Source organism: Coregonus clupeaformis, unplaced genomic scaffold (assembly GCF_020615455.1).
Source record: "Coregonus clupeaformis isolate EN_2021a unplaced genomic scaffold, ASM2061545v1 scaf0012, whole genome shotgun sequence".
Classification (NCBI taxonomy): domain Eukaryota; kingdom Metazoa; phylum Chordata; class Actinopteri; order Salmoniformes; family Salmonidae; genus Coregonus; species Coregonus clupeaformis.
The window spans coordinates 1,119,988-1,145,523 of NW_025533467.1; the positions used below are offsets into that span (position 1 = coordinate 1,119,988).

The following is a 25,536-nucleotide window of genomic DNA, read 5'->3' on the forward strand; positions in this document are numbered from 1 at the left end:
GTTAGAGACGCTATTATGCTACAGGTGTACTGCTCAAATCTATGGATATGATATGGCTACATCATGTGTAGGCCTAGTCACCTATATTGTTAAGAATAAAAGCATACAATAATTTAGCAGATAATAGCAGTAATAATTCTCCCTTATGATGACCATGACACACATAATGTGTTAAAGCTGTGCATATTCATCTTCTACTAGGCTAGATTCAACCATTGAAAAACAATGGTTGATTAAAAAGGATTAGGCTAGAGCCACTTGGCCCTGGAATAATCTAATAGTTGAATTAAGCAATAGAGAAAAAAGTTATTGTCCAACTGTCCAGCACAAGCACACCCGTAAAACAAACAAACATAGCTAGGTCTTTGTTCTTGTACAATGTTGCTTATAAGCAAACGTTGCGGATATTGAATACAGCCGTTCGTAGGGACCGAGAAATAGGGGGGGATGTGCCACCTTCATAAAGAAAGGAATTCCCTACAAGATGGTAGGCAAAGGTATTGAACAGGAGTATGTGGTGGTGGAGGTGTGGCTGAGAGGAGGGGTGCTAGTGGTAGTGAATTGCTATAATCCGTGTCAGATATTGGACATGGAAGTGCTGGAGAGGGTGGAGGGCCAGGAAAGTAGTAAGGTAATGTGGTGTGGGGATTTTAACGCCCACAAAACGCTTTGGGGGGGGGAAACGGATGGATGGAAATGGCCAAGTGATGGAAAATTTGATAGAAAATAAATATCTGGTGTGCCTGAATGATGGCCGAGGGAAAGAGTCTGCCTTGGACCTCACTCTGGTATCTAGTGCGATGGCAGGAATATGTGAGTGGGAGGTATGGGAGGAGTCGACAGTAGGGAGTGATCATTACCCCATAGTATGTACAGTAGGCCGGAGGGAGGAGGAGGTGTTAGTGGATGGAGTAGGCTGGTGGGTGTTTGGAAGGGCAAAGTGGGATCAGTTTCAGGAGCTGAGTGAGCAGGTGATGGCTCAGGTGGATATGAGAGGGGATGTAGATAGTATGAATAACTGGGTGAGAACAGCGTTAGTGGGGGAAGCTACTGAGGCTATACCTAAGAGTTCAGGGAGGAGGAGGAGGAAAGCAGTCCCATGGTGGACGGAGGAATGTGGGGCAATGGTGAGGATTAGGAACAGGGCATTTAGAGTACTGAAAAGGACACATAACTTCCAACATCTGATTCAGTATAAGCAGGCCCAGGCCATGGTGAGGAGAACTATCCGTCAGGCAAAGAGGTCATGTTGGCATCGGTTCTGTGACACCATTGGAAGGGCGACACCTGTGGGAGAAGTGTGGGGGATGATTAAGAGGATGAGTGGGATCAGAAGGGAGTGGGATTATCCAGTGTTGATGAGTCGGGAGGATGTGGCAGTAACAGATGAGGAGAAAGCAGAGATGATGGCCAAAGCATTTGTTCAAGTGCATAGCTCCGCAAATCTGTCAGAGGAGGGGCAGAGGGGGAGAGAGAACACGAGAGAGGAGCATCCTGGAGTGCTGGAAAGGAGGGAGGATGTAAATGATGCGTTGAGTGCACCATTTACCAGGACAGAAGTGAAAAGAGCAATAGGTAAGGGAGGGTTAACTTCACCTGGGAAAGATGAGGTGTGCTATGTTATGTTGGCCCATCTTAGTGATGAGGCACTGGATAAGGTATTGGTGTTGTACAACAGAGTGTGGGAGGAGGGGAAACTACCAGGCAGTTGGAAGGAGGCAGTAGTGGTACCAATCCGGAAGCCCGGGAAGGATCCAACGAAGCCAACAAGCTATCGGCCAATAGCTTTAACATCACATGTATGTAAGATTATGGAACGTATGATTATGGAGAGGCTAACTTACTTCCTGGAGAGCAGAGGGCTAGTAACGCCACATCAGAGTGGGTTCAGGAAGGGTAGAGGAACTATGGATTCAGTGCTCTGCTTAGAAGCAGAGGTCAGGAAGGCTCAGGTTAACAAGGAGACTGTTGTAGCTCTCTTTTTTGATGTGGAGAATGCTTATGATATGATGTGGAAGGAGGGGTTGTTAATCAAGCTTGATATTATGGGGGTAGGACGAAGAATGTACAACTGGATAAAGGATTTCCTGTTTGGAAGGTCTATCCAGGTGAGGGTGGGGAAGTCTTTATCAGGCAGCTACTTGGTGGATAATGATACGCCGCAGGGGAGCGTGATTAGTCCTCTGTTGTTCTCAATCATGATCAATGATGTTTACTCTCAGGTACAGGAGCTGGTCTCTTGGTCCCGTGTAGCTCAGTTGGTAGAGCATGGCGTTTGCAACGCCAGGGTTGTGGGTTCGATTCCCACGGGGGGCCAGTATGAAAAAAATGTATGCACTCAATAACTGTAAGTCGCTCTGGATAAGAGCGTCTGCTAAATGACTAAAATGTACAGCCGGATATAGGGAGGTCGTTATTTGCAGATGATGGTGCCTTATGGAAGAGGAGAAGAAATGTGCCATACATAGTCAGGAAGGTGCAGGAAGCAATTGATGAGGTAGAGCGGTGGGCACTAATGTGGGGATTCAGGTTCTCTATAGAGAAAACTCAAACAGTGTTCTTTACCAGGAGGAAGGTGGGAGATGAGGTTTGCTTAAGGTTATATGGGAGAAACTTAGAGAGGGTGGGGGCCTTCAGGTTCCTTGGGGTATACTTTGATACTAGACCGACCTGGGCAGAACACATTGAGAGAGTGGTGGGAAAGTGTAAGAAGGTGCTAAATGTGATGCGCTGTCTGACGGGGAAGGAGTGGAGAGCTGGGCGTTCCTCATTGAAGATCATGTATATTGCATTGATCCGATCTGTAATAGACTATGGCAGTATAGCATATGGTTCGGCAGCCCGGACCTCACTGGCAAGGCTAGATGTCATACAGGGGCAAGGACTCAGAATATGTCGTGGGGTGTTTCGAACGTCCCCAGTGGCTGCATTACAGGTGGAGATGGGGGATATGCCGTTGCAGATTAGGAGACAGCAGCTGGCAATTAATTATTGGGTCAACCTACAGGGACATGGGGTGTCTCATCCTGCGAAAGGGATTTTACAGGCATGCTGGGAACATGAGCGAAGACCGAACACAAGCTTTGGGTGGGTGGGTAATACCCAGGCGAAGGAGATGGGACTGTATGGAAGGGAGTTTTGTCCAACGGTAGTTATTCCTGTAAATCCACCATGGCTACTCCCGCCTCCAGTAGTTGATCTAGAAGTGTTGGAGAGACTACAGAAAGATAGCTGATTTCTTTAAGAGACGTCTCGGAAACTGTGTATCAGGATTTTGTGGCCATTTACACAGATGGTTCAAAAGATCCAAGAACAGGACGTACTGGGTCAGCATTTGTAGTGCAGGAGTGTGGGGTGGAAGTCAGGAAACGTATTAAAGATCATCTGGCTGTATATACGGCGGAGCTGATGGCCAAACTGTTGGCCTTGCAGTGGGTGGAGGAAGTTAAGCCAGACAGAGTATTTGCTCTGATTCATGTGCAGTGTTAATGAGTCTCCAGTCCTTTAGCTCACGTAGCAGACAAGACCTGCTTTATGAGGTGCTACAAACCCATGGCAGAATTAAACAGATGGGTATTCAGATAAGATTTACTTGGGTTCCAGCCCATGTGGGGGTGGAGGGGAATGTGGCAGTAGATGAACAGGCTAAACAAGCACTTAGTAGTGGGGATGTTGATGTTGAAGTCTCAATGAGCAAGGCAGAGGCAAAAATACTGATATATACAGTGATGGTGCAGAGATGGCAGGAGCAGTGGAATAGAGATAATAAGGGAAGGCATTTATTTCAAGTACAGAGGAAAGTCGGGGAGGGGAGGACGGCAGGAAGGGACAGAAGAGAGGAGGCTATTTTTACAAGGTTAAGTGTGGGACACAGCCAGTTGAATAAGACATTAAACATGATAGGAAAGCATCCATCAGGAAAGTGTGATTATTGTCAGGAAATAGAGACTGTGGAGCATGTATTGCTACAGTGTGGGCAGTATGAGAGGGAAAGAGAGAGGATGAGATTTAATATGAGGGAGAAGGGGATACAGGAAATGAGTTTAAAGAGTATATTGAGTAGAACGTCATTAGATATAGTCTCAAATATTTTGTTATCTTTTTTAAGAGAAACGGGGTTGGCAGGTAGGATTTGGTTTATCCCTGTCTCTGGCCCACACTCCAGTACGGTAGGTGGCGGTAATGCACCATAATGTTGGATGCCAACCGCCGATGAACCCCACTGAAGAAGAAGAAGAATTGAATGCAGCCTGTGTTACCAGTTGTTATCAGTGTAATGACACACACCTGCTGTGTTCAATGCCAAGTGGAGTCAGTACAGGTAACCACATTGCAGTTTTGAACTGTTTCACAAAGAAGAGATAGAAGACAAAGTGGCTAGATTCCTGAAATTTGGCTTGAAGTAGGCTACCTCTGGGGGGTCTGGTTTTCAGATAAAAAGGTGAGTGGCATACTCATTTATTATTCCTAACATGGGGTGGTTGACTGACAAGGATGGGTTCTAAAGCTCTCATAATTCATTCATTCATAATTCATGTGGAATATGATATGTGGTCATGTAGATCAGGTTTTCCCAAACTGGGTCCTGGCACACGTTTTGGGTACACTACACATCTGATTCAAATAACCAACTCATCATCAAGCTTTGACTATTTAAATCAGCTGTGTAGTGCTAGGGCAAACCCCAGACTTGCACCAGGACCGATTTTGGGAAACCTTGATATAGATAATAAATAGTTATCATTATCTGCTTGGTATGCAAGTGCTCAGCACTAAAAAACAGTTTTTGCTTTGTCATTATGGGGCATTCTGTGTACTGTCTAAAAATAAAAGGTTCCTGGAGTATCCTTTAGGGGTTCTTTGAATTGAAACTGGGGGGGAACGTTTTGAATAACCTTTTGGGGTTAATTTTTAAACTACATTATTATTGATAATAAGAATACGCATAACAATAACATAATATTTTTGTCAGTGTTTATTATGATTTTAATGGCAAAGCAGAAAAATCAAAATATGAGGTAAACTCCCAGCAGAGCCCCAAGTCCAATGGGTATATCCTCTGGCATGTTGATGTTAATGTGTTGATGTTCTCCGTATCCATACCCAGAATTATTTTACAGTGGATGGTGATTCAACAGGTTTCCTTTTTAAATTCATCAGAGGTGTAGGGAGGGTGAAGTCTGTGAATCCAAAAAGTAGTAATTATACAGATGTTTAACAAAACATGCACACGACAGTATTCATACCTTGGTTTTTGTGTTAAATGTGAATGAAAAACTGTTTTAATAATGGTTTTCATACACATACCTTGTCCATAATGTAGAAGCCTATGGGATATTTATTGAAGAGGTAAGGGAGGAGGATGGTAAATGTGATCTGCATAACATATCAATACCAATTTGACATACCTTTGTATGCCTCCTCGTCTGTATACCTGCAGACACCGACACAAAAGTGAGCAGTTCAGTCATCTGCACCCAATACAGCTAGCCTTCAACATATTCTTATAGCATACATATTCTTACCTCTTTGTTGATTGATATCCTATGAATTGTGTCCATTTTCTGTTTTAGAAAGATTTGCACAAATATGAAAAGATTGTGTCATCATAAAACAATATCAATTTAGATCATATAAGGGACAAACCTTATCTTAAATTGAGGAAATATTAACCTTTTCAGTTTAGTGCCTGCACCTGCTGTCCTTTCAAATTCAAATCCAAATGTTTCAGTTGGTCAGTTAGGTTCTTGGAAGAACCTTTTGGGGGCCATTTTCAGTGCCAAGAACCCTAAGGTTCTTCAAAGAACTTTGAGGATCTTAGAAGAACACTTGTTGAACCCATACATTTTTGAGTGTAGATAGATGAGGAAAAAACGATTTAATCAATTTTAGAATAAAGCTATAACGTAACAAAATGTAGAAAAAGTCAAAGGGTCTGAATACTTTCCAAAAGCAGTATGTGCAGTCGTGGTCAAAAGTTTTGAGAATGACACAAATATTAATTTTCACAAAGTCTGCTGCCTCAGTTTTTATGATGGCAATTTGCATATACTCCAGAATGTTATGAAGAGTGATCAGATGAATTGCAATGAATTGCAAAGTCCCTCTTTGCCATGAAGTTGAACTTAATCCCCCAAAAAACATTTCCACTGCATTTCAGCCCTGCCACAAAAGGACCAGCTGACATCATGTCAGTGATGCTCTCGTTAACACAGGTGAGTGTTGACGAGGACATCACTCTGTCATGCTGATTGAGTTAGAATAACAGACTGGAAGCTTTAAAAGGAGGGTGGTGCTTGAAATCATTGTTCTTCCTCTGTTAACCATGGTTACCTGCAAGGAAACATGTGCCGTCATCATTGCTTTGCACAAAAAGGGCTTCACAGGCAAGGATATTGCTGCTAGTAAGATTGCACCAAAATCAACCATTTATCGGATCATCAAGAACTTCAAGGAGAGAGGTTCAATTGTTGTGAAGAAGGCTTCAGGGCGCCCAAGAAAGTCCAGCAAGCGCCAGGACTGTCTCGGGATCAGGGCACCACCAGTGTAGAGCTTGCTCAGGAATGGCTGCAGGCAGGTGTGAGTGCATCTGCACGCACAGTGAGGCAAAGACTTTTGGAGGATGGCCTGGTGTCAAGAAGGGCAGCGAGGAAGCCACTTCTCTCCAGGAAAAACATCTGGGACAGACTGATATTCTGCAAAAGGTACAGGGATTGGACTGCTGAGGACTGGGGTAAAGTCATTTTCTCTGAATCCCCTTTCCGATTGTTTGTGGGCTCACTCACAATTTTGCCTAAGAACACAACCATGAATAAAGAATGGTACCAACACATCCTCCGAGAGCAACTTCTCCCAACCATCCAAGAACAGTTTGGTGACGAACAATGCCTTTTCCAGCATGATGGAGCACCTTGCCATAAGGCAAAAGTGATAACTAAGTGGCTCGGGGAACAAAACATCGACATTTTGGGTCCATGGCCAGGAAACTCCCCAGACCTTAATCCCATTGAGAACTTGTGGTCAATCCTCAAGAGGCGGGTGGACAAACAAAAACCCACAAATTCTGACAAACTCCAAGCATTGATTATGCAAGAATGGGCTGCCATCAGTCAGGATGTGGCCCAGAAGTTAATTGACAGCATGCCAGGGCAGATTGCAGAGGTCTTGAAAAAGAAACGTAATGTAATTGTCAATAAAAGCCTTTGACACTTATGGAATGCTTGTAATTATACTTCAGTATACCATAGTAACATCTGACAAAAATATCTAAAAACACTGAAGCAGCAAACTTTGTGAAGACCAATACTTGTCATTCTCAAAATGTTAGACCACGACTGTATTACATTTTAGTCATTTAGCAGACGCTCTTATCCAGAGTGACTTACAGTTAGTGAGTGCATATATTTTCATACTGGCCCTGTGGGAAACGAACCCACAACACTGGTGTTGCAAGCGCCATGCTCTACCAACTGAGCTACAGGGGACTGTATGTATTTATGCATGTATGCATACACACAGTGCCTTCAGAATGTATTCAGACCCCTTTACTTTTTCCACATTTTATGTTACAGCCTTATTCTAAAATTTATTAAATAAATAAAAATCCTCATTAATTGACACACAATACCCCATAATGACAAAGCAAAAACAGGTTTTTAGACATTTTTACAATACATAAGTGTTCAGACCCTTTACTCAGTACTTTGTTGAAGCACCTTTGGTTGCGATTACAGCATTGAGTCTTCTTGGGTATGACGCGACAAGGTTGGCACACCTGTGTTTGGGGAGTTTCTCCCATTCTTCTCTGTAGATCCTCTCAAGCGCTGTCAAGTTGGATGGGGAGCGTTGCTGCACAGCTGTTTTCAGGTCTCTCCAGAGATGTTTGATGGGGTTCAAGTCCGGGCTCTGGCTGGGCCACTCAAAGACATTCAGAGACTTGTCCTGAAGCCACTCCTGCGTTGTCTTGGCTGTGTTCTTAGGGTTGTTGTCCTGTTGGAAGGTGAACCTTCACCCCAGTCTGAGGTCCTGAGCGCTCTGGAGCAGGTTTTCATGAAGGATCTCTCTGTACTTTGCCTCAATCCTGACTAGTCTCCCAGTCCCTGCCGCTGAAAAACATCCCCACAGCATGATGCTGCCACCACCATGCTTCACCGTAGGGATGGTGCCAGGTTGCCTCCAAACATGACGTTTGGCATTCAGGCCAAAGAGTTCAATCTTGGTTTCATCAGACCAGAGAATCTTGTTTCTCATAGTCTGAGAGTCTTTAGGTGCCTTTTGGCAAACTCCAAGCGGGCTGTCATGTGCCTTTTACTGAGGAGTGGCTTCCGTCTGGCCACTCTACCATAAAGGCCTGATTGGTGGAGTGCTGCAGAGATGGTTGTCCTTCTGGAAGTTTCTCCCATCTCCACAGAGGAACTCCAGAGCTCTGTCAGTGACCATCGGGTTCTTGATCGCCTCCCTTACCAAGGCCCTTCTCCCCCGATTCCTCAGTTTGGCCGGGCGGCCAGCTCTAGGAAGAGTTTTGGTGGTTCCAAACTTGGAGGCCACTGTGTTCTTGGGGACCTTCAATGCTTCCCAAGATCTGTGTCTCGACACAATCCTGTGTCGGAGGGCTACGGACAATTCCTTCGACCTCATGGCTTGGTTTTTGCTCTGACATGCACTGTCAACTGTGGGACCTTATATAGACAGGTGTGTGCCTTTCCAAATCATGTCCAATCAATTGAATTTACCACAGGTGGACTCCAATCAAGTTGTAGAAATATCTCAAGGAAGATCAATGGAAACAGGATGCACCTAAGCTCAATTTCGAGTCTCATAGCAAAGGGTCTGAAAACGTATGTAAATAAGGTATTTCTGTTAGCTAAAATGTGGGGTATTTTGTGTAGATTGCTGAGGATTTTAAAATATTTAATCCATTTTAGGATAAGGCTGTAACGTAACAAAATTTGGAAAAAGTCAAGGGGTCTGAATACTTTCCGAAGGCACTGTATATACACTTTCACATTCCTTATATTAAGCAAACCAGACGGCACACTCAGACATCATTTACAAACTATGCATTTGTGTTTAGTGAGTCCGCCAGATAAGAGGCAGTAGAAATGACCAGTGATGTTCTCTAGATACAGTAAGTGTGTGAATTGGACCATTTTACTGTCCTGCTAAGCATTCAAAATGTAACTTACTTTTTGGTGTCATGGGAAATGTGTAGAGTAAAAAGTACATTATTTTCTTTAGAAGTGTAGTAAAAGTTGTCAAACATAAATAGTAAAGTACAGATACCCCAACAAACGACTTAAGTAGTACTTTACACCACTGATAGTGCAGCAAAAGGTGAGCGTGGCAGATGGAACAACTGTCACATAAAGAGGATTTGATGAGGAGACATTCATGAAGCAGAGTGAATTTTCAACATTATGGTCTATCGGCTAATTTGTCATGATTTAATCAGCCTAAACTAGAACAAATTATGCATTTAAGTAAAGCAGGCACTTTATGTCTGTAAGGTAATCAGATAGTATCGCGACAACCCTAGTTTGAAGACTATGATACCAGATTTTCCATGACAAAACACTAATTAGACTAAACTCTATGGTCCTATAAAAACCTACTTTATGTAAAATGGTGGGTGCTATAGCTTGCAAAATAAACACATGTGACTCTAGGTGACAACAATGCTGTTTCTAACATTAGGACTGTTTTCCTCCAGAAATTAAATCCGCTTCATGTTTTGTTTCCTTTCCACACTACTTCTGAGTATCACGATACTGGAATTGTGACCACCCTACTTCAGACTGAGCAATATTATGGCTGGCATACATGAGTTACCTTTTCCTGTTTCTTTTACAGTAAACATATTTCTTCCAGCTGTTTATAATAAATGAATGAGGAACTTGTGTAGCCTAATCCTCTTATGTAGAGATATGAATGACAGGCTCCAGTTCAGCATAAGGTCAGTGTTTTTGGAGGCTCTGTTTGTTTGGTCAAATTCAAGATTAGCCAGTTTACGTCTCCTCTCAAATGTTTTTATTCTATCCACAACTTTCATTGTACCTCACACGGACAAATAGAAAGCCATAGTTATACACACAAAAGTGTGAAGGGAAGTGCTACAAGAGAGGATACGACAGCTTTGTCTGTTGTTCCTAGAGGACAAAGCTTTTATCAGGCACTCTATTTACATATCACACAATGAAGCTTCTCAGAGGTGTCCCATGACTCCCTGTTTCCTTTTGCTATTGTAGAATGTAGAACTGATTACTCTGACAGATACTAGTTACTGTAAACTATGTTAGGAATGTTGTTAGAAATTATTCTCAATTAACAATAGTATTTAGTTAGTTGTATTTGGGATGGTTTGATAAATGGACTTCTCGGGACAGTCAAATGCAATTGAGTCATCACTTGACTCATGTCTTTATCACTCCTGTTTCAGCCCTGCAGTCTTTCTCCGGTACGCCGGCACGATGCGTGCATTCTCCCGCCATCACACCCTTCCCTTTAAGCTTGCCATTCTAGCGGGTTCCCTCTTCCTGGTCCTGCTGCTCGTCATGCAGTACGACGTGGGAGGTGGGATTTCGCCTGAACCCTGGCTCCGGGAGCTGTCGAACAAACAGTCACAGGTGATGGGTGTGGTCAGAGGTGCTGTGTCAAACATGGGATTTCAGATCGGTGCCCCCCTGCCCCCTCCCTCAGAGCCTGAGACTAACCCCTTTGATCCCCGCTGTCCACCCGGGTTCTACAGCAGAGATGAGCTTCAACCTCACCTGGATAGGCCCCTACAGGACCCAGAGGGCCCCGGGGCCTATGGCCGACCATTTGTGATGGGCAGGATGACCTCTGCAGAGATTAAAGAGAAGCAGGATGGGCTGACCAAAAATTGTTTCAACCAATTTGCCAGCGACCGTATCTCCCTGCACCGCAGCCTGGGTAATGACACGCGCCACCCAGAGTGAGTACAGGGGGACTGAAAGAAAGCTAGTTTGGAGTGATATGTACAGTATGTCCATATACAGTGCATTCAGAAAGTATTCAGACCCCTTGACTACTTCCACATTTTGTTACGTTACAGCCTTATTCTAAAATGGATTAAGTAGTTTTTTTCCCCTCATCAATCTACACACAATACCCCACAATGACAAAGAAAGCAAAAACAGGTTTTTAGAAACGGAAATGTTACATTTACAAAAGTATTCAGACCCTTTTCTCACTACTTTGTTGAAGCCCCTTTGGCAGAGATTACAGCCTCGATTCGTCTTGGGTATGACGCCACAAGCTTGGCACACCTGTGCTTGGTGTACACACAAGACCTCATAATGACAAAGCGAAAAGAGGTTTTTGGATTTTTTTTGCACATTTTATTAAAAATAAGTTCTTTACATAAGTATTCAGACCCTTTGCTATGAGACTCAATCTCCCATTCTTCAAATAAAATGTTATTTGTCACGTGCACCGAATACAACCGGTGTAGACCTTACCATGAAATGCTTACTTACAAGCCCTTAACCAACAATGCAGTTCAAGAAATAGAGTTAAGAAAATATTTACTAAATAAAATAACGAGGCTATATACAGGGGGTACCGAGTCAATGTGCGGGGGTACAGGTTAGTCGAGGTAATTTGTACATGTAGGTAGGGGTAAAGTGACTATGCAGAGATAATAAACAGCGAGTAGGAGCAGTGTAAAAACAAAGGGGGGGAGGGGGGTTAATGTGAATAGTCCGGGTGGCCATTTTATTAATTGTTCAGCAGTCTTATGGCTTAGGGGTACAAGCTGTTAAGGAGCCTTTTGGTCCTAGACTTGGCTCTCCGGTACCGCTTGCCGTGCGGTAGCAGAGAGAACAGTCTATGACTTGGGTGGCTGGAGTCTTTGACACTTTTTGGGGCCTTCCTCTGACACCGCCTAGTATATAGGTCCTTGATGGCAGGAAGCTTGGACCCAGTGATGTACTGGTCTGTACGCACTACCCTCTGTTGCGCTTACGGTCAGATGCCGAGCAGTTGCCATACCAGGCGGTGATGCAACCGGTCAGGATGCTCTCGATGGTGCAGCTGGATAACTTTTTGAGGATCTGGGGACCCATGCCAAATCTTTTCAGTCTCCTGAGGGGGGGAAAAGGTGTTGTCGTGCCCTCTTCACAACTGTCTTGGTGTGTTTTGGACCATGATAGTTTGTTGGTGATGTGGACACCAAGGAACTTGATACTCTGCAGATCCTCTCAAGCTCTGTCAGGTTGGATGGGGAGCGTCACTGCACAGCTATTTTCAGGTCTCTCCAGAGATGTTCGATCAGGTTCAAGTCCAGGCTCTGGCTGGGCCACTCAAGGACATTCAGAGACTTGTCCAGAAGCCACTCCTGAGTTGTCTTGGCTGTGTGCTTAGGGTCGTTGTCCTGTTGGAAATTGAACCTTCGCCCCAGTCTGAGGTCCTGAGCGTTCTGAATAAGTTTTTCATCAAGGATCTCTCTGTACTTTACTCCGTTCATCTTTCCCTCAATCCTGACTAGTCTCCCAGTCCCTGCTGCTGAAAAACATCCCCACAGCATGATGCTGGCACCACCATGCTTCACCGTATGGATGGTGCCAGGTTTCCTCCAGAAGTGACACTTGGCATTCAGGCCAAAGAGTTCAATCTTGGTTTCATCAGACCAGAGAATCTTGTTTCTCATAGTCTGCCAAAAGGCAACTGAAGGACTCTCAATCTCCAAGTGGGCTGTCATGTGCCTTTTACTGAGGTGTGGCTTCCGTCAGGTCACTTTACCATAAAGGCCTGCTTTGGTGGAGTGTTGCAGAGATGGTTGTCCTTCTGGAAGGTTCTCCCATCTCCACAGAGGAACTCTGGAGCTCTGTCAGTCACCATTTGAGTTCTTGGTCACCTCCCTGACCAAGTCCCTTCTCCCCTGATTACTCAGTTTGGCCAAGTGGCCAGCTCTAGGAAGAGTCTTGGTGGTTCCAAACTTCTTCCTTTTTAAGAATGATGGAGGCCACTGTGTTCTTCAATGCTGCAAAAATGTTTTGGTACCCTTCCCCAGATCTGTGCCTAGACACAATGTCTCGGAGCTCTACGGACAATTCCTTTGACCTCGTGGCTTGGCTTTTGCTCTGACGTGCACTGTCAACTGTGGGACCTTATATATAGACAGGTGTGTGCCTTTCCAAATCATGTCCAATCAATTGAATTTACCTCCTATCAAGTTGTAGAAACATCTCATGGATGATAAGTGGGAACAGGATGCACCTGGGCTCAATTTCGAGTCTCATAGCAAAGGGTCTGAATACTTATGTAAAGAACGTATTTTTTATAAATGTGCAAAACAATTCTAAAACCTGTTTTCACTTTGTCATTATGAGGTATTGTGTGTAGATTGAGGGGAAAAAAAAGTAATTTTAATACATTTTAGAATAAAGCTGTAATGTAATGTAACGTGGTGAAAAAAGGGAAGGGGTCTGAAATACATTCTGAATGCACTGTATATGGATGATGTTTATAATCCATCCATATGTTGTGTACAATCGAAGCTCATCTAGCAGATCCCTTGGAGAATAGCCACTTTGTTGTCTTTGACAGTTGTGTGGGTCAAAGGTTCCGGCGCTGCCCTCCTCTCCCCACCACCAGTGTGATCATTGTGTTCCACAATGAGGCATGGTCCACCCTCCTGCGGACCGTTTATAGCGTCCTGCACACTGCCCCTGCCTCCCTGCTCACAGAGATATTACTGGTGGATGATGCTAGCACAGATGGTGAGTGCGGTATGAAAGGTGTTGTAAGCCTGACTGAAAGTGACAGACTTGTCGTGACGTGACTTTCATTATTGTGATGTCTATTATTTATCTAATAATTACATTTTTACATTGACATTTTAGTCATTTAGCAGACGCTCTTATCCAGAGCGACTTACATGAGCAATTAGGGTTAAGTGCCTTGCTCAAGGGCACATCGACAGATTTTTCACCTAGTCTGCTCGGAGATTAGAACCAGCGACCTTTCGGTTACTGGCACAACGCTCTTAACCACTAAGCTACCTACTATGTTTAATTGTTACTAGATTAAATTAATCATGTATCAATTAAATGGTTAGGAATTTGCGGCACCACGGGAAAAGTTGTTTAACGAGTTACCGTTTCCCGAATTAACTCTAAAGATATCTAGATATCGTTTATCATTTAAGAGTCATTTATTAATAATTTACCTCATATCAGTCTCATTCTGAAAGTCAGACTCTTTAAGTCTGCACGAACCCGGTTCTTACTGATCAAATTGATTTAATTACTAATTAAAAATGATAACACAAGATACAAACACGTACACGGTATAGGTAGGGATTAGAAACTTAATACAATGAAAACGGGTCCCTAGCGGACTAACACAATATGACACTTGTTACAAAAGATGGCGAGTTAAAGAGAGAGAAAACACTTGGATACACATGGACCTACGCTCACAGTAATCCTAATACTTTGCCCCGAACTGCTGCCCGTTTGGGAAGAAAAGCCATGCATGTATTTATAGTGGCTTGCGAATGTATTCACCCCCCTTGGCATTTTTCCTATTTTGTTGCCTTACAACCATAATAATAATATGCCATTTAGCAGACGCTTTATCCAAAGCGACTCAGTCATGCGTGCAAACATTATTATTATTTTTTATTTTTTTGTATGGGTGGTCCCAGGGATCGAACCCACTACCTTGGCGTTACAAGCGCCGTGCTCTTGGGGGGGGGGGTTGTATCATTTGATTTACACAGCATGCCTACCACTTTGAAGATGCAAAATGTTTTTTGGTGCGAGACAAACAAGAAAAAAACTGAACTTGAGCGTGCATAACTATTCACCCCCCCCCCCAAAGTCAATACATTGTAGAGCCACCTTTTGCAGCAATTACAGCTGCAAGTCTCTTGGCGTATGTCTCTCTAAGCTTGGCACATCTAGCCACTGGGATTTTTTCCCATTCTTCAACGGCAAAACTGCTCCAGCTCCTTCAAGTTGGATGGGTTCCGCTGGTGTACAGCAATCTTTAAGTCATACCACAGATTATCAATTGGATTGAGGTCTGGGCTTTGACTAGGCCATTCCGAGACATTTAAATGTTTCCCCTTAAACCACTCGAATGTTGCTTTAGCAGTATGCTTAGGATCATTGTCTTGCTGGAAGGTGAACCTCTGTCCCAGTCTCAAATCTCTGGAAGACTGAAACAGGTTTCCCTCAAGAATTTCCCTGTATTTAGCGCCATCCATCATTCCTTCAATTCTGACCAGTTTCCCAGTCCCTGCCGATGGAAAAACATCCCCACAGCATGATGCTGCCACCACCATGCTTCACTGTGGGGATGGTGTTCTCGGGGTGATGAGAGGTGTTGGGTTTGCGCCAGACAAAGCGTTTTCCTTGATGGCCAAAAAGCTCAATTTTAGTCTCATCTGACCAGAGTACCTTCTTCCATATGTTTGGGGGAGTATCCCACATACCTTTTTGGCGAACACCAAACGTGTTTGCTTATTATTTTCTTTAACAATGGCTTTTTTTCTGGCCACTCTTCCATAAAGCCCAGCTCTGTGGAGTGTACGGCTTAAAGTGGTCCTATGGACAGATACTCCAATCTCCACTGTGAAGCTTTGCAGCTCCTTCAGGGTTATCTTTGGTCTCTTTGTTGCGCCTCTGATTAATGCCCTCCTTGCCTGGTCCGTGAGTTTTGGTGGGCGGCCCTCTCTTGGCAGGTTTGTTGTGGTGCCATATTCTTTCAATTTTTTAATAATGTATTCAATGGTGCTCCGTGGGATGTTCAAAGTTTCTGATATTTTTTTTATAACCCAACCCTGATCTGTACTTCTCCACAACTTTGTCCCTGACCTGTTTTGGAGAGCTCCTTGGTCTTCATGTTGCCGCTTGCTTGTTGGTGCCCCTTGCTTAGTGGTGTTGCAGACTCTGGGGCCTTTCAGAACAGGTGTGTATATATACTGAGATCATGTGACAGTTAGATTGCACACAGGTGGACTTTATTTAACAAATTATGTGACTTCTTCTGAAGGTAATTGGTTGCACCAGATCTTATTTAGGGGCTTCATAGTAAAGGGGGTGAAGACGTATGCACGCACCACTTTCCGCTATTTATTTTGTAGAATATTTTGAAACAAGTAATTTTTTTCACTTCCACTATTTTGTGTATGTCCATTACATGAAATCCAAATAAAAATCTATTTAAATTACAGGTTGTAATGCAACAAAATAGGAAAAACTCCAAGGGGGATGAATACTTTTGCAAGGCATTGTATGTGTTGGAGGTCTTTGTTGTGTATCTCTGTTGGACCCAGGCCTTTGTGGGAAGGGGTCGATTGGGCCTTCTCTTCAGATGGCCTTTTAGATGTAAGGCTCAGATTGTCCACGAGGTCACAATGTCCTTCTTAGTTGTCTGTTTACTTTCACTCGTTCTGGAAGTGGTCTTCTGAGGATGGCTAATCAGCCATGTCGATTATCCCCTGTGGGGTGATGAGAGCAGTGTAGTAGACGATGGCTTGAAGAGAGTAACAGGATGGTCCCACTTAAATTCACTTTCTTAGATACAGTACTTAGAACAGCTACTCAGCCGTAACATTGATTGTTAGTGGAGGCAACTTTGTCGTCTTCACCTCGTGTTGATTTTCAGGATCGGGACCAATATGGACAAAAGCTGCAGCTTGAGGTCTGTCTAGTCTGATCTGATAATTCTTATCTCAATATTTTATGCACTCTGGTAAAGAGGGGCGTTTCCGTCATACTGACACGCTCTCTGAGCTCCCTCGGGCGTGGCTAGTTACGAGGCAAAAGTATTATTATCACTATGATCTTGTTAGAAAGCTAAAATCACATTCCTATCTTCACGAAAACATTGTCTTCCTCCTTGATATTTTCTACACAAGGTAAAGGATGTAAGCCTGATATACACAGTGTAAAAGCTCTTCAAGTCAATGTTTTTGTTATAATGCCTTTATACTATTTTTAATGACATCTCAAAATAGACATTTATTTTCCATATTCCATTTCTCATCATTCCCAATGTTTGGATGTTGAAATATATTGTCCCAATGTTCATTATTGGATGTTGAAGTTTTTGGGCGGCAAAAAGTCTCTGAAACAAAGGCATTCTTTTCACCCATACTAGAATGCCAGAGAGATTCTCCTCCTCTCTAATTTATGGCAGTATTAAGGTGTCAAGACCGGCACAGCCCCCCTGTGGGTAAGATTCTGCAAGTTTGCAACCCACCATAAAATAAATGACCACGGGATGTCCTGCTTGTGGATCATCGTTGCGGGCCCGTCGTCCGGTTGTCCAGGCTGGTAGATCTAGGCAGTAACTTACACAGACGTTAACAACGCACAACACTCAAGCAATACATCATTACATTTCTTCCCCAAATGGGCGGCGTTGTGGCACTAACTGGTGGTCGTATGGGGAACTTGTTTGTGGCAATATCACTTCCTTAGTGTCAAAGGAAATACAAAATCAAAGAATAAAAACACAACAAAATATAGTTCCCCACCTTAATCATCTACTTGGACTCTTATTCTATGTACGCCCATGGTCTTGGTTAAATGACTCTCTCATGACATTTGTCTGTCATATCTAGGGCGATCCTACTTGAAGGGGGGTAGTTAAGGTGCTCTCTAAATGGCATGCTCAATGACAAAGCTTCCATTGGTGGCACTACAGGGCTGACCTAACGAACTCTGGGGAAGAAGCTGGGGATGCTGTGGATGGGTCACCTGATGGGGTTTTGGAATCTATTGCCAGTTTTCTGAAAATCGGGATTGCTTTCGTCCCATAGGTGATCCTAGCATAAGACCTCATTAGGTCTTCCATTGCGCGTGTGCGCCTGTGTACATAGTAGGTGCACACGCCAAGGGCAATAAAACCAAGGATCATGGTAAGACAAGGATACTGTCCGGCACCGTCCAAGAGCGGGTGACAGACCAATCTTTTGTCTTTATAGCCAATCGGGTCAACTAAAAGTGCCTCATTCAGTATGCTAAGTTCAACAGTCATTGGTCCCTCGTACTGAATTTGGTGGTAACTCAAGGGAACGTTTAGCAAAAGCGTCAGGCATTTCAATATCTGTGTCTATCCTGTCGTCAGGAAATTGGTATAGGGCTAGGTCGTCTGTGGATAATCGCCCTCTCTCGTACCTTAACAAAAATTGTCTGATTGGGGAGGTTCAGTTGGGTGGTTGAGTCATGGCGTTTGTAAGTCATAGTGGCGGACGTGACTGGGGTGTTAATCAGCCATTGATTCCCTACTACTTCCACTTGCGTGGTGGTGACTCCACCTCTTGCTGTTAGTTTGGCTCTACAGCGTTCTTCGCTGGTGACAGTCTTAAGGCCACAAAGGCGCTCAGTGTTATCCCTGCCAAAGGGTTTGCTAGGACACAAGTAGGGGTGAGATAGAAATCTGGATTGTGTTCCTGATAAGCTACGACTGGAGGTGTGATGATTTTCACATGGGTGTTGTCGCGCCAAAATCCTACGTTTACAACTGTTTTCAACCTATAGATATTCTCCAGTTCAACAACCGGCAGCGTCAGTAAAAATCCCACTTCATTTCGATTAACATCAACGTGTATTGGAATTTCAGACCCCAAACTATAGGCCAGGTGTGACAGTAATGGCTTTATCATGGTTATGGTAGCTGAGGTCAATATGTTGTGCACCATTGAGAAGGACACTAGATATGAGGGGATTCTATTCATGGACAAGTGGTCCATAGAAGAGCTAACTTCAAGGAGAAAATCCTCCAACAACAATCGAACCAATTGGACATGGGCAATAGTCATGGTTCATGACTGACAGGATGATTTTTGTTCAGGAGAGTAGCGTGTGTGTTTACCACCAGAATAGTGTCCTGGAGAGACCTTCCCACATACTGCCACCTGAGTGCCTGTGATTGCATCTGTTGCTGGATAAGTGGCATCTCTTCAGTAATCTCCCTAACATTTATTTTGACCATGGCTAGACTGCGTTGACGGCAGTGGTACCTAGAGCAAATAGTAACCCTACGGCTGCACCTATTGAGAGTAGCGCCCCGAGGAATCGTTTTTCTCGCCAGGGCTCTGCTAGTTCTGACAGGGTGACTGTGAACTTTTGGAGTTAGGCCAACATGTGGGCAGTGTCTAGCTGAGCGTGCTTAACTGCCTGGGTGGTCCAGTCAGCCCCGGCCCAACTCATATGTGCCGCAGGGGAAATGTGTTGGCGGTACATGTTCTCTGCATCTAGGACGTACACCCTCTGCGTGTGTACTCTGCAGTTGGTTATAAGGAGTCCTGGATCATCACGGAGAACGATTCCCGTAGGGGGTCCACTCGTGAGTACATCTGCTGGGTTGGTTTTGACCAGGGAGCAGATTGTCAGTATCATCCAAAGGATATTGTTTGATTATTTGTTGTTTTGTTAGTTTTTTTGAAAGAAAATCAAATGTAGCTGATTTTCCTATTTTGAACAGCACAACGCAGGACAATATCAACAATGACAACGAAATGTGTGTCTTGTAGCTGGGAAGAGAAGAAAAGATGTTAGGTGCAATGTACTGACCTGCTGGAAGGGATCAGCTGAGGATACTTAAAAATTTTGTTAGTACCTCTGATTGGCTAGGTTTCTATCCATTCGGGACTGTACAACTTGATTTGGTTCCTGTGGACCCACTTGAACCTGATGTTCTGTCGACCTTTGCTGATTCTGATTTGATAAGCAACAGGTGACAGCTTTAACACAATCTCATGTGGCCCTGTCCAGTGGGGCAGGAACTTTTTCACAATGGCCACGGGTTTGGTGTATACGTAGTAACACCGTATCCCCGACCTCAAACTCCTGGTGTGAGGCCTTTTTGTCGTAATGGGTCTTGTCACCTTCCAAACTTCTTTCCAACTTTCCTTGAGCGTACGCAAAGGTAGTCTGGAGGTGGGTTCGCAAGTCCATCACACATTGATGGGCCGTGTACGCGGCGACATCTCCCGGTTGGTACAGGAGATGCAGTGGAAGCGTCATTTGCCGGCCCGTCATCTCAAATGGTGTTATTCACATAGACATGTTGTGTGTGGCTCTGATCGCCCTCAATACGAGTGGGAGTTTGAGGTCCCAATCTTTGTGGTTGGCTGCCACATATTTCCTCAAGATTGTGACGATTGTTTGGTTGCTCCTTTCTACCCTGCCGGAGCTCCAAGGGTGGTACGCGATGTGGAGTTTAGCTTTGACTCCCAGGAGCCGCCACAGCTCGGTCATTACAGCAGCCGAAAAATGGGTTCCTCTGTCGCTGTCCACGGTTGCTCCTGGCAGGCCGAAACGACTGAAAATGTGGTTGAGCAAAAGAACGGCCGTGGTTTCCGCTGTGTCATTGGGTGCGGGCAGGCACTCCACCCACTTTGTGAATGCGCAAATCACTGTGAGGAGATAATTGTTGCCTCTTGCCGACCTGGCAACTGGGCCGACCCAGTCGATCTGGATCGAGCTCCAAGGGTAAGACACTGCAAGGGTGCTCTGAAGTGGCTTGGAGGGTTGAAACTGGCAGCAAACTAGACACCCCTTCACGTATTTTGCCAAGTCTTGTTCCATGTGAGCAATCTTTCACATGTAGCCTTGACCCCCCTATGGTCCCCACATGGCTCGTCGTGGTCATGAGCTATCATTATCCCCCTCTGTGTTTTAGGAACCACCCACCCCTTTGTGTGTCATCGGTTTCTGAAACATAAACCAGTTGGTCATCTACAAGTGTGAGGTGCTGTTTAGTTACGGACAGCGAACGCAAGTCGTGTGAGCCTGCCAAAGCCAGCTCGGACCCTGGGTGATTGATAGGATCAGACAAAGACAGAGAGATTCTCCTCCTCTCTAATTTATGGCAGTATTAAGGTGTCAAGTCCGGCACAGCCCCCCTGTGGGTAAGAGGGTCTGGTTGTTGTCGGCCATTTGCTGATGTGAGGCCTTTGATCCTCACGCAGGGAGAGTCATGACACTGTCCTGGCACAGACCTTTAAGACTTTACATAAACGTTTGATAAGAGCATTTGCAAATGGGAACACATGGGTTATTACCCTACTGCTCTCTTGTACCTCTCCACAGTGACATTTATAGAACAATGCCAGAGTTTATATTATAAACTGGGTGGTTCGAGCCCTGAATGCTGATTGGCTGACAGCTGTGGTATATCAGACCGTATACCACGGGTATGACAAAACCATTTATTTTTACTGCTCTAATTACGTTGGTAACCAGTTTATAATAGCAATAAGGCACCTCAGGGGTTTGTGGTATATGGCCAATATACCACGGCTAAGGGCTGTATCCGGGCACTCCGCGTTGCGTCGTGCTTAAGAACAGCCCTTAGCCGTGGCATATTGGCCAAATACCACACCCTGCTCGTGCCTTATTGCTTAAATAACTCCCAGTAGCAATTATCTCAGTAGAATACATATCTACCTCAGTGGATTGATGTAATCCAGCTGCATTTTACCATCCTCATGCAATGGTTTTCAGATCACCTGAAGTCTCGTCTGGATGAGTATGTCCTGCAGCTGAAGATTGTGCATGTGCTACGACAGCGGGAGAGGAAGGGGTTAATCACTGCCAGACTACTGGGGGCACAGACGGCTCAAGGAGAGATCCTCACCTTCCTTGATGCCCACTGTGAGTGTTCCAGCACACACTGCAAACCATAGAATTAGGAATTAGAATACAATTTTAGTAATTTAATAGGATCTGTAAACTGCAGACCTTGTCAGGAAGGGCTGTCTTCTTGCAGGAAGCTCCTGGCACTTTCTTCTCTTGACAGCTGATCAACTATTTTATACTACTCCTAAGCAGCAGCAGCAGCAGCATCAAAGCCCCTTCTTAGATCTGACATTTGAAATTGTCATCACATAAGTCAGTTAAACTGAAGATGATTGAGGGAATATATTAATATGATATGCCTGTTTGTGTGTCTCTCTTTTTCATCCCTGGTTAGGTGAGTGCTTCAATGGCTGGCTGGAACCCCTCCTGGCTCGGATAGTGGAGAAGCCCACTGCCGTGGTCAGCCCTGAGATTGTCGTCATCGACCAAAACAACATGAAGTTCACCAAACCCCTTGCCACAGCTCGTGCACATAACCGTGGAAACTTTGACTGGAGCCTCATCTTTGGGTGGGAGCAGATCCCTGAGAAAGACAAAAAGCAACGCAAGAATGAAACGTATCCTGTCAGGTACTTTATACACACACACTCACTTGTGAATTGATGTCATACTGAACATAAATATACTGTCTACTCCTAGGACTCCTACCTTTGCCGGTGGTCTGTTCTCTATTTCTAAGACTTACTTTGAGCACATCGGGACCTACGACGACAAGATGTTGATCTGGGGAGGTGAGAATGTGGAGATGTCCTTCAGGGTAAGTTATGCAGAATGTGGAAGGGCAGGAAGTACATCAACAATCATGTTGGCCTGACTGATGTTGGTGGTTAATGTAGACTTTAGCCCTCTGCTGGTCAAAGCAGACACTGCTTCGTTCTGTACTCTGATTCCCTTCATGGTTACATCCTGTCTTCCCAAGGATACTTTTATTTTGTCACTGTTGCGCCAAGCTTGTGCCTCAGCCATTCAGTCCATGCCCTTTTCTGTGTCTACTCCAGTGACCTGGAATGCCCTGTGTGATGTATTGTAGGTGTGGCAGTGTGGAGGCCAGCTGGAGATTATACCCTGTTCAGTGGTGGGACATATATTCCGCAGTAAGAGCCCTCACACCTTCCCCAAAGGCACGTCTGTGATAACCCGCAACCAGGTGCGCCTAGCTGAGGTCTGGATGGAAGACTACAAGCAGATCTTCTACCGCAGGAACAAGAAGGCTGCCACCATTGCCAAAGAGGTTGGGAATAGTGTCCCCTCACAAAATGTTTTACACATGACACTAATGTTCTCACACTGTTAGTTACACATCGCTCTTCTGTGTAAAGAGTGGTATTGTACTGTAGCCTGCATTATTGTTTACATAATGTAAAAATGACACCTCGCCATCATTGTTTTAATGTTATTCTTCCTGTTCACTCAGAACACATATGGTGACATCTCCGAACGCCTCAAACTCAAAGAGAAGCTAAACTGCAAAAACTTTACATGGTACTTGCACAACGTTTACCCAGAGGCCTATGTTCCAGACCTCACCCCTGTCATGTTTGGAGCGGTAATGTTATTTAATTAACTTTCATTCGAAATTGGGTTGTCAGTTTATAAATACTCATCCACTTTTTTATATGTATTCTGCAAAAATTATATTTTATCAGCTCAAGAACTCCGGCTCAAAGACTTGCCTGGATGTGGGAGAAAAGAATAAGGGTGGGAGACCGGTTATCTTATACACATGCCACAACATGGGAGGAAACCAGGTACTTTAATCTAAATATAAACTGGGTGGTTCGAGCCCTGAATGCTGATTGGCTGACAGCCGTAGTATATCAGACCATATACCACGGGTATGACAAACATTTTATTTTTACTGCTCTAATTACGTTGGTAACCCGTTTATAATTGCAATAAGGCACCTCTGGGGTTTGTGGTATATGGCCAATATACCACGGCTAAGGGCTGTATCCAGGCACTCTGTAATTGGCCATATACCACACCCCCTCAGGCCTTATTGCTTAAATATACAATATGCAGAGCCGTGTGTGCACGTTTATAATTGCCACACAGATTTTTTTCTAACATAACATTTCTGTGTGTAGTATTTTGAGTACACATCCCACCAGGAGCTTCGTCACAACACAGGTAAGCAGCTGTGTCTACAAGCGACCCCCGGGGTGGCGCTGGTGTCCATAAACTTCTGCCGCCTGAAGGGCAAAGGAACCACAGTGGCCCCCGAGCAAGTGTGGCATTTCACACCGGTACGTAACCATGACATTGTAAACTGTCAACATATATATATTTTATCGGTTCATTAGTTTCACATTTACACTCTAATAATAAATATCTTCTCCACTGCTCTGGAAGTGTTACTGCAGGTCTTGTACATGGGTTTGTTTCATATACAGTATGTGGAAACCATTTTCTCCTCTTCACAAGGACAAATTACTGATTGAGGCTTGTATGTCATGCAACACAAGGACATTAACAACTTTACAGTATACACATGCTGTTACACACATTAGCTATGTTCATGCTGCACTGTTTTCAGGAGGCAAGTGCAGAACAGAGCATTGTGGTCACTTACAGCGCACAATAGCCTTTTATTGTTTTTATTTATTGTTCTTATTTGTGTGTGTGTGTGTGTGTGCGCGCACAGGGTTCTCTCCTAAAGAATCCCTCCTCGGGCAAATGCTTGACAATAGACGGAGGTGAAGTGGTGATGAGTAACTGTGACTTGGCCAATCTCGGCCAACACTGGACCCTCAGCTGACCAATGGGATCCAGGGAGGAAGGAGGATCACTTAAATCATGCATTACATTTGGGAGCTCTGCCCTTTTTGATGACAACACCTGTATCTATGAAATATGGGACCCTGCACCGTTTGACTCAGTATTTTGTGTTATTTCTTTATTTATTAAAAGGAGATGTTGAAAAGTTTGAGGCTTTTTAATATTTTATTGTAGAGGATCCCAATTAGATGAATTTGTAGAAGTTTCTGTTTTGACGTTTTATATACTTTAAAATTACATTGCGTTTGAAATTCTTTAATAATCACTAGGTCAAAGGGGAGATATATAAACAGCAAACAAAGAAACGTCCTCTCACTGTCAACTTTCAGCAAACTTAACATGTGTAAATTTTTGTATGAACATAAGATTCAACAACTGCGACATAAACTAAACAAGTTCCACAGACGTGACTAACAGAAATTTAATAATGTGTACCTTAACAAAGGGGGGGTCAAAATCTAAAGTAACAGTCAGTATCTGGTGTGGCCACCAGCTGCATTAAGTACTGCAGTGTATCTCCTCCTCATTGACTGCACCAGATTTTCCAGTTCTTGCTTGTGAGATGTTACCCCACTCTTCCACCAAGGCACCTGCAAGTTCCCAGACATTTCTGGGGGGAATGGCCTTAGCCCTCACCCTCCGATCCAACAGGTCCCAGACGTGCTCAATGGGATTGAGATCCGGGCTCTTCGCTGGCCATGGCAGAACACTGACATTCCTGTCTTGCAGGAAATCACGCACAGAACGAGCAGTATGGCTCGTGGCATTGTCATGCTGGAGGGTCATGTCAGGATGAGCCTGCAGGAAGGGTACCACATGAGGGAGGAGGATGTCTTCCCTGTGATGCACAGTGTTGAGATTGCCTGCAATGACAACAAGCTCAGTCCGATGATGCTGTGACACACTGCCCCAGACCATGACGGACCCTCCACCTCCAAATCGATCCCGCTCCAGAGTACAGGCCTCAGTGTAACGCTCATTCCTTCGACGATAAACGCAAATCCGACCATCACCCCTGGTGAGACAAAACCGCGACTCGTCAGTGAAGAGCACTTTTTGCCAGACCTGTCTGGTCCAGCGACAGTGCGTTTGTGCCCATAGGCGACGTTGTTGCTGGTGATGTCTGGTGAGGACCTGC

The 25,536-nt window shown here is 44.4% G+C and overlaps 1 protein-coding gene across 2 annotated transcripts; it reads left to right on the forward strand.

Annotated features, from left to right (window-relative positions):
* The first annotated feature begins 4,300 nt into the window (after positions 1–4,300).
* LOC121545442 (polypeptide N-acetylgalactosaminyltransferase 6) lies at positions 4,301–24,527 on the forward strand. Of its 2 annotated transcripts, none has more exons than XR_005996272.1 (11): positions 4,301–4,441; positions 10,436–10,951; positions 13,567–13,739; positions 21,486–21,635; positions 21,955–22,189; positions 22,260–22,377; positions 22,651–22,851; positions 23,035–23,102; positions 23,267–23,368; positions 23,708–23,866; positions 24,265–24,348. XR_005996272.1 is itself a non-coding variant. In XM_041855974.1 (11 exons), the coding sequence occupies exons 2-11, from the start codon at positions 10,467–10,469 to the stop codon at positions 24,376–24,378; spliced, it is 1,869 nt and encodes a 622-aa protein (XP_041711908.1). In that variant the 5' UTR covers positions 4,301–4,441; positions 10,436–10,466; the 3' UTR covers positions 24,379–24,527. The 2 variants fall into 2 exon arrangements, 1 of the variants encoding a protein (XP_041711908.1); XM_041855974.1 differs by having other exon boundaries at positions 23,035–23,166; positions 24,265–24,527.
* The last annotated feature ends 1,009 nt before the right edge of the window (positions 24,528–25,536 follow it).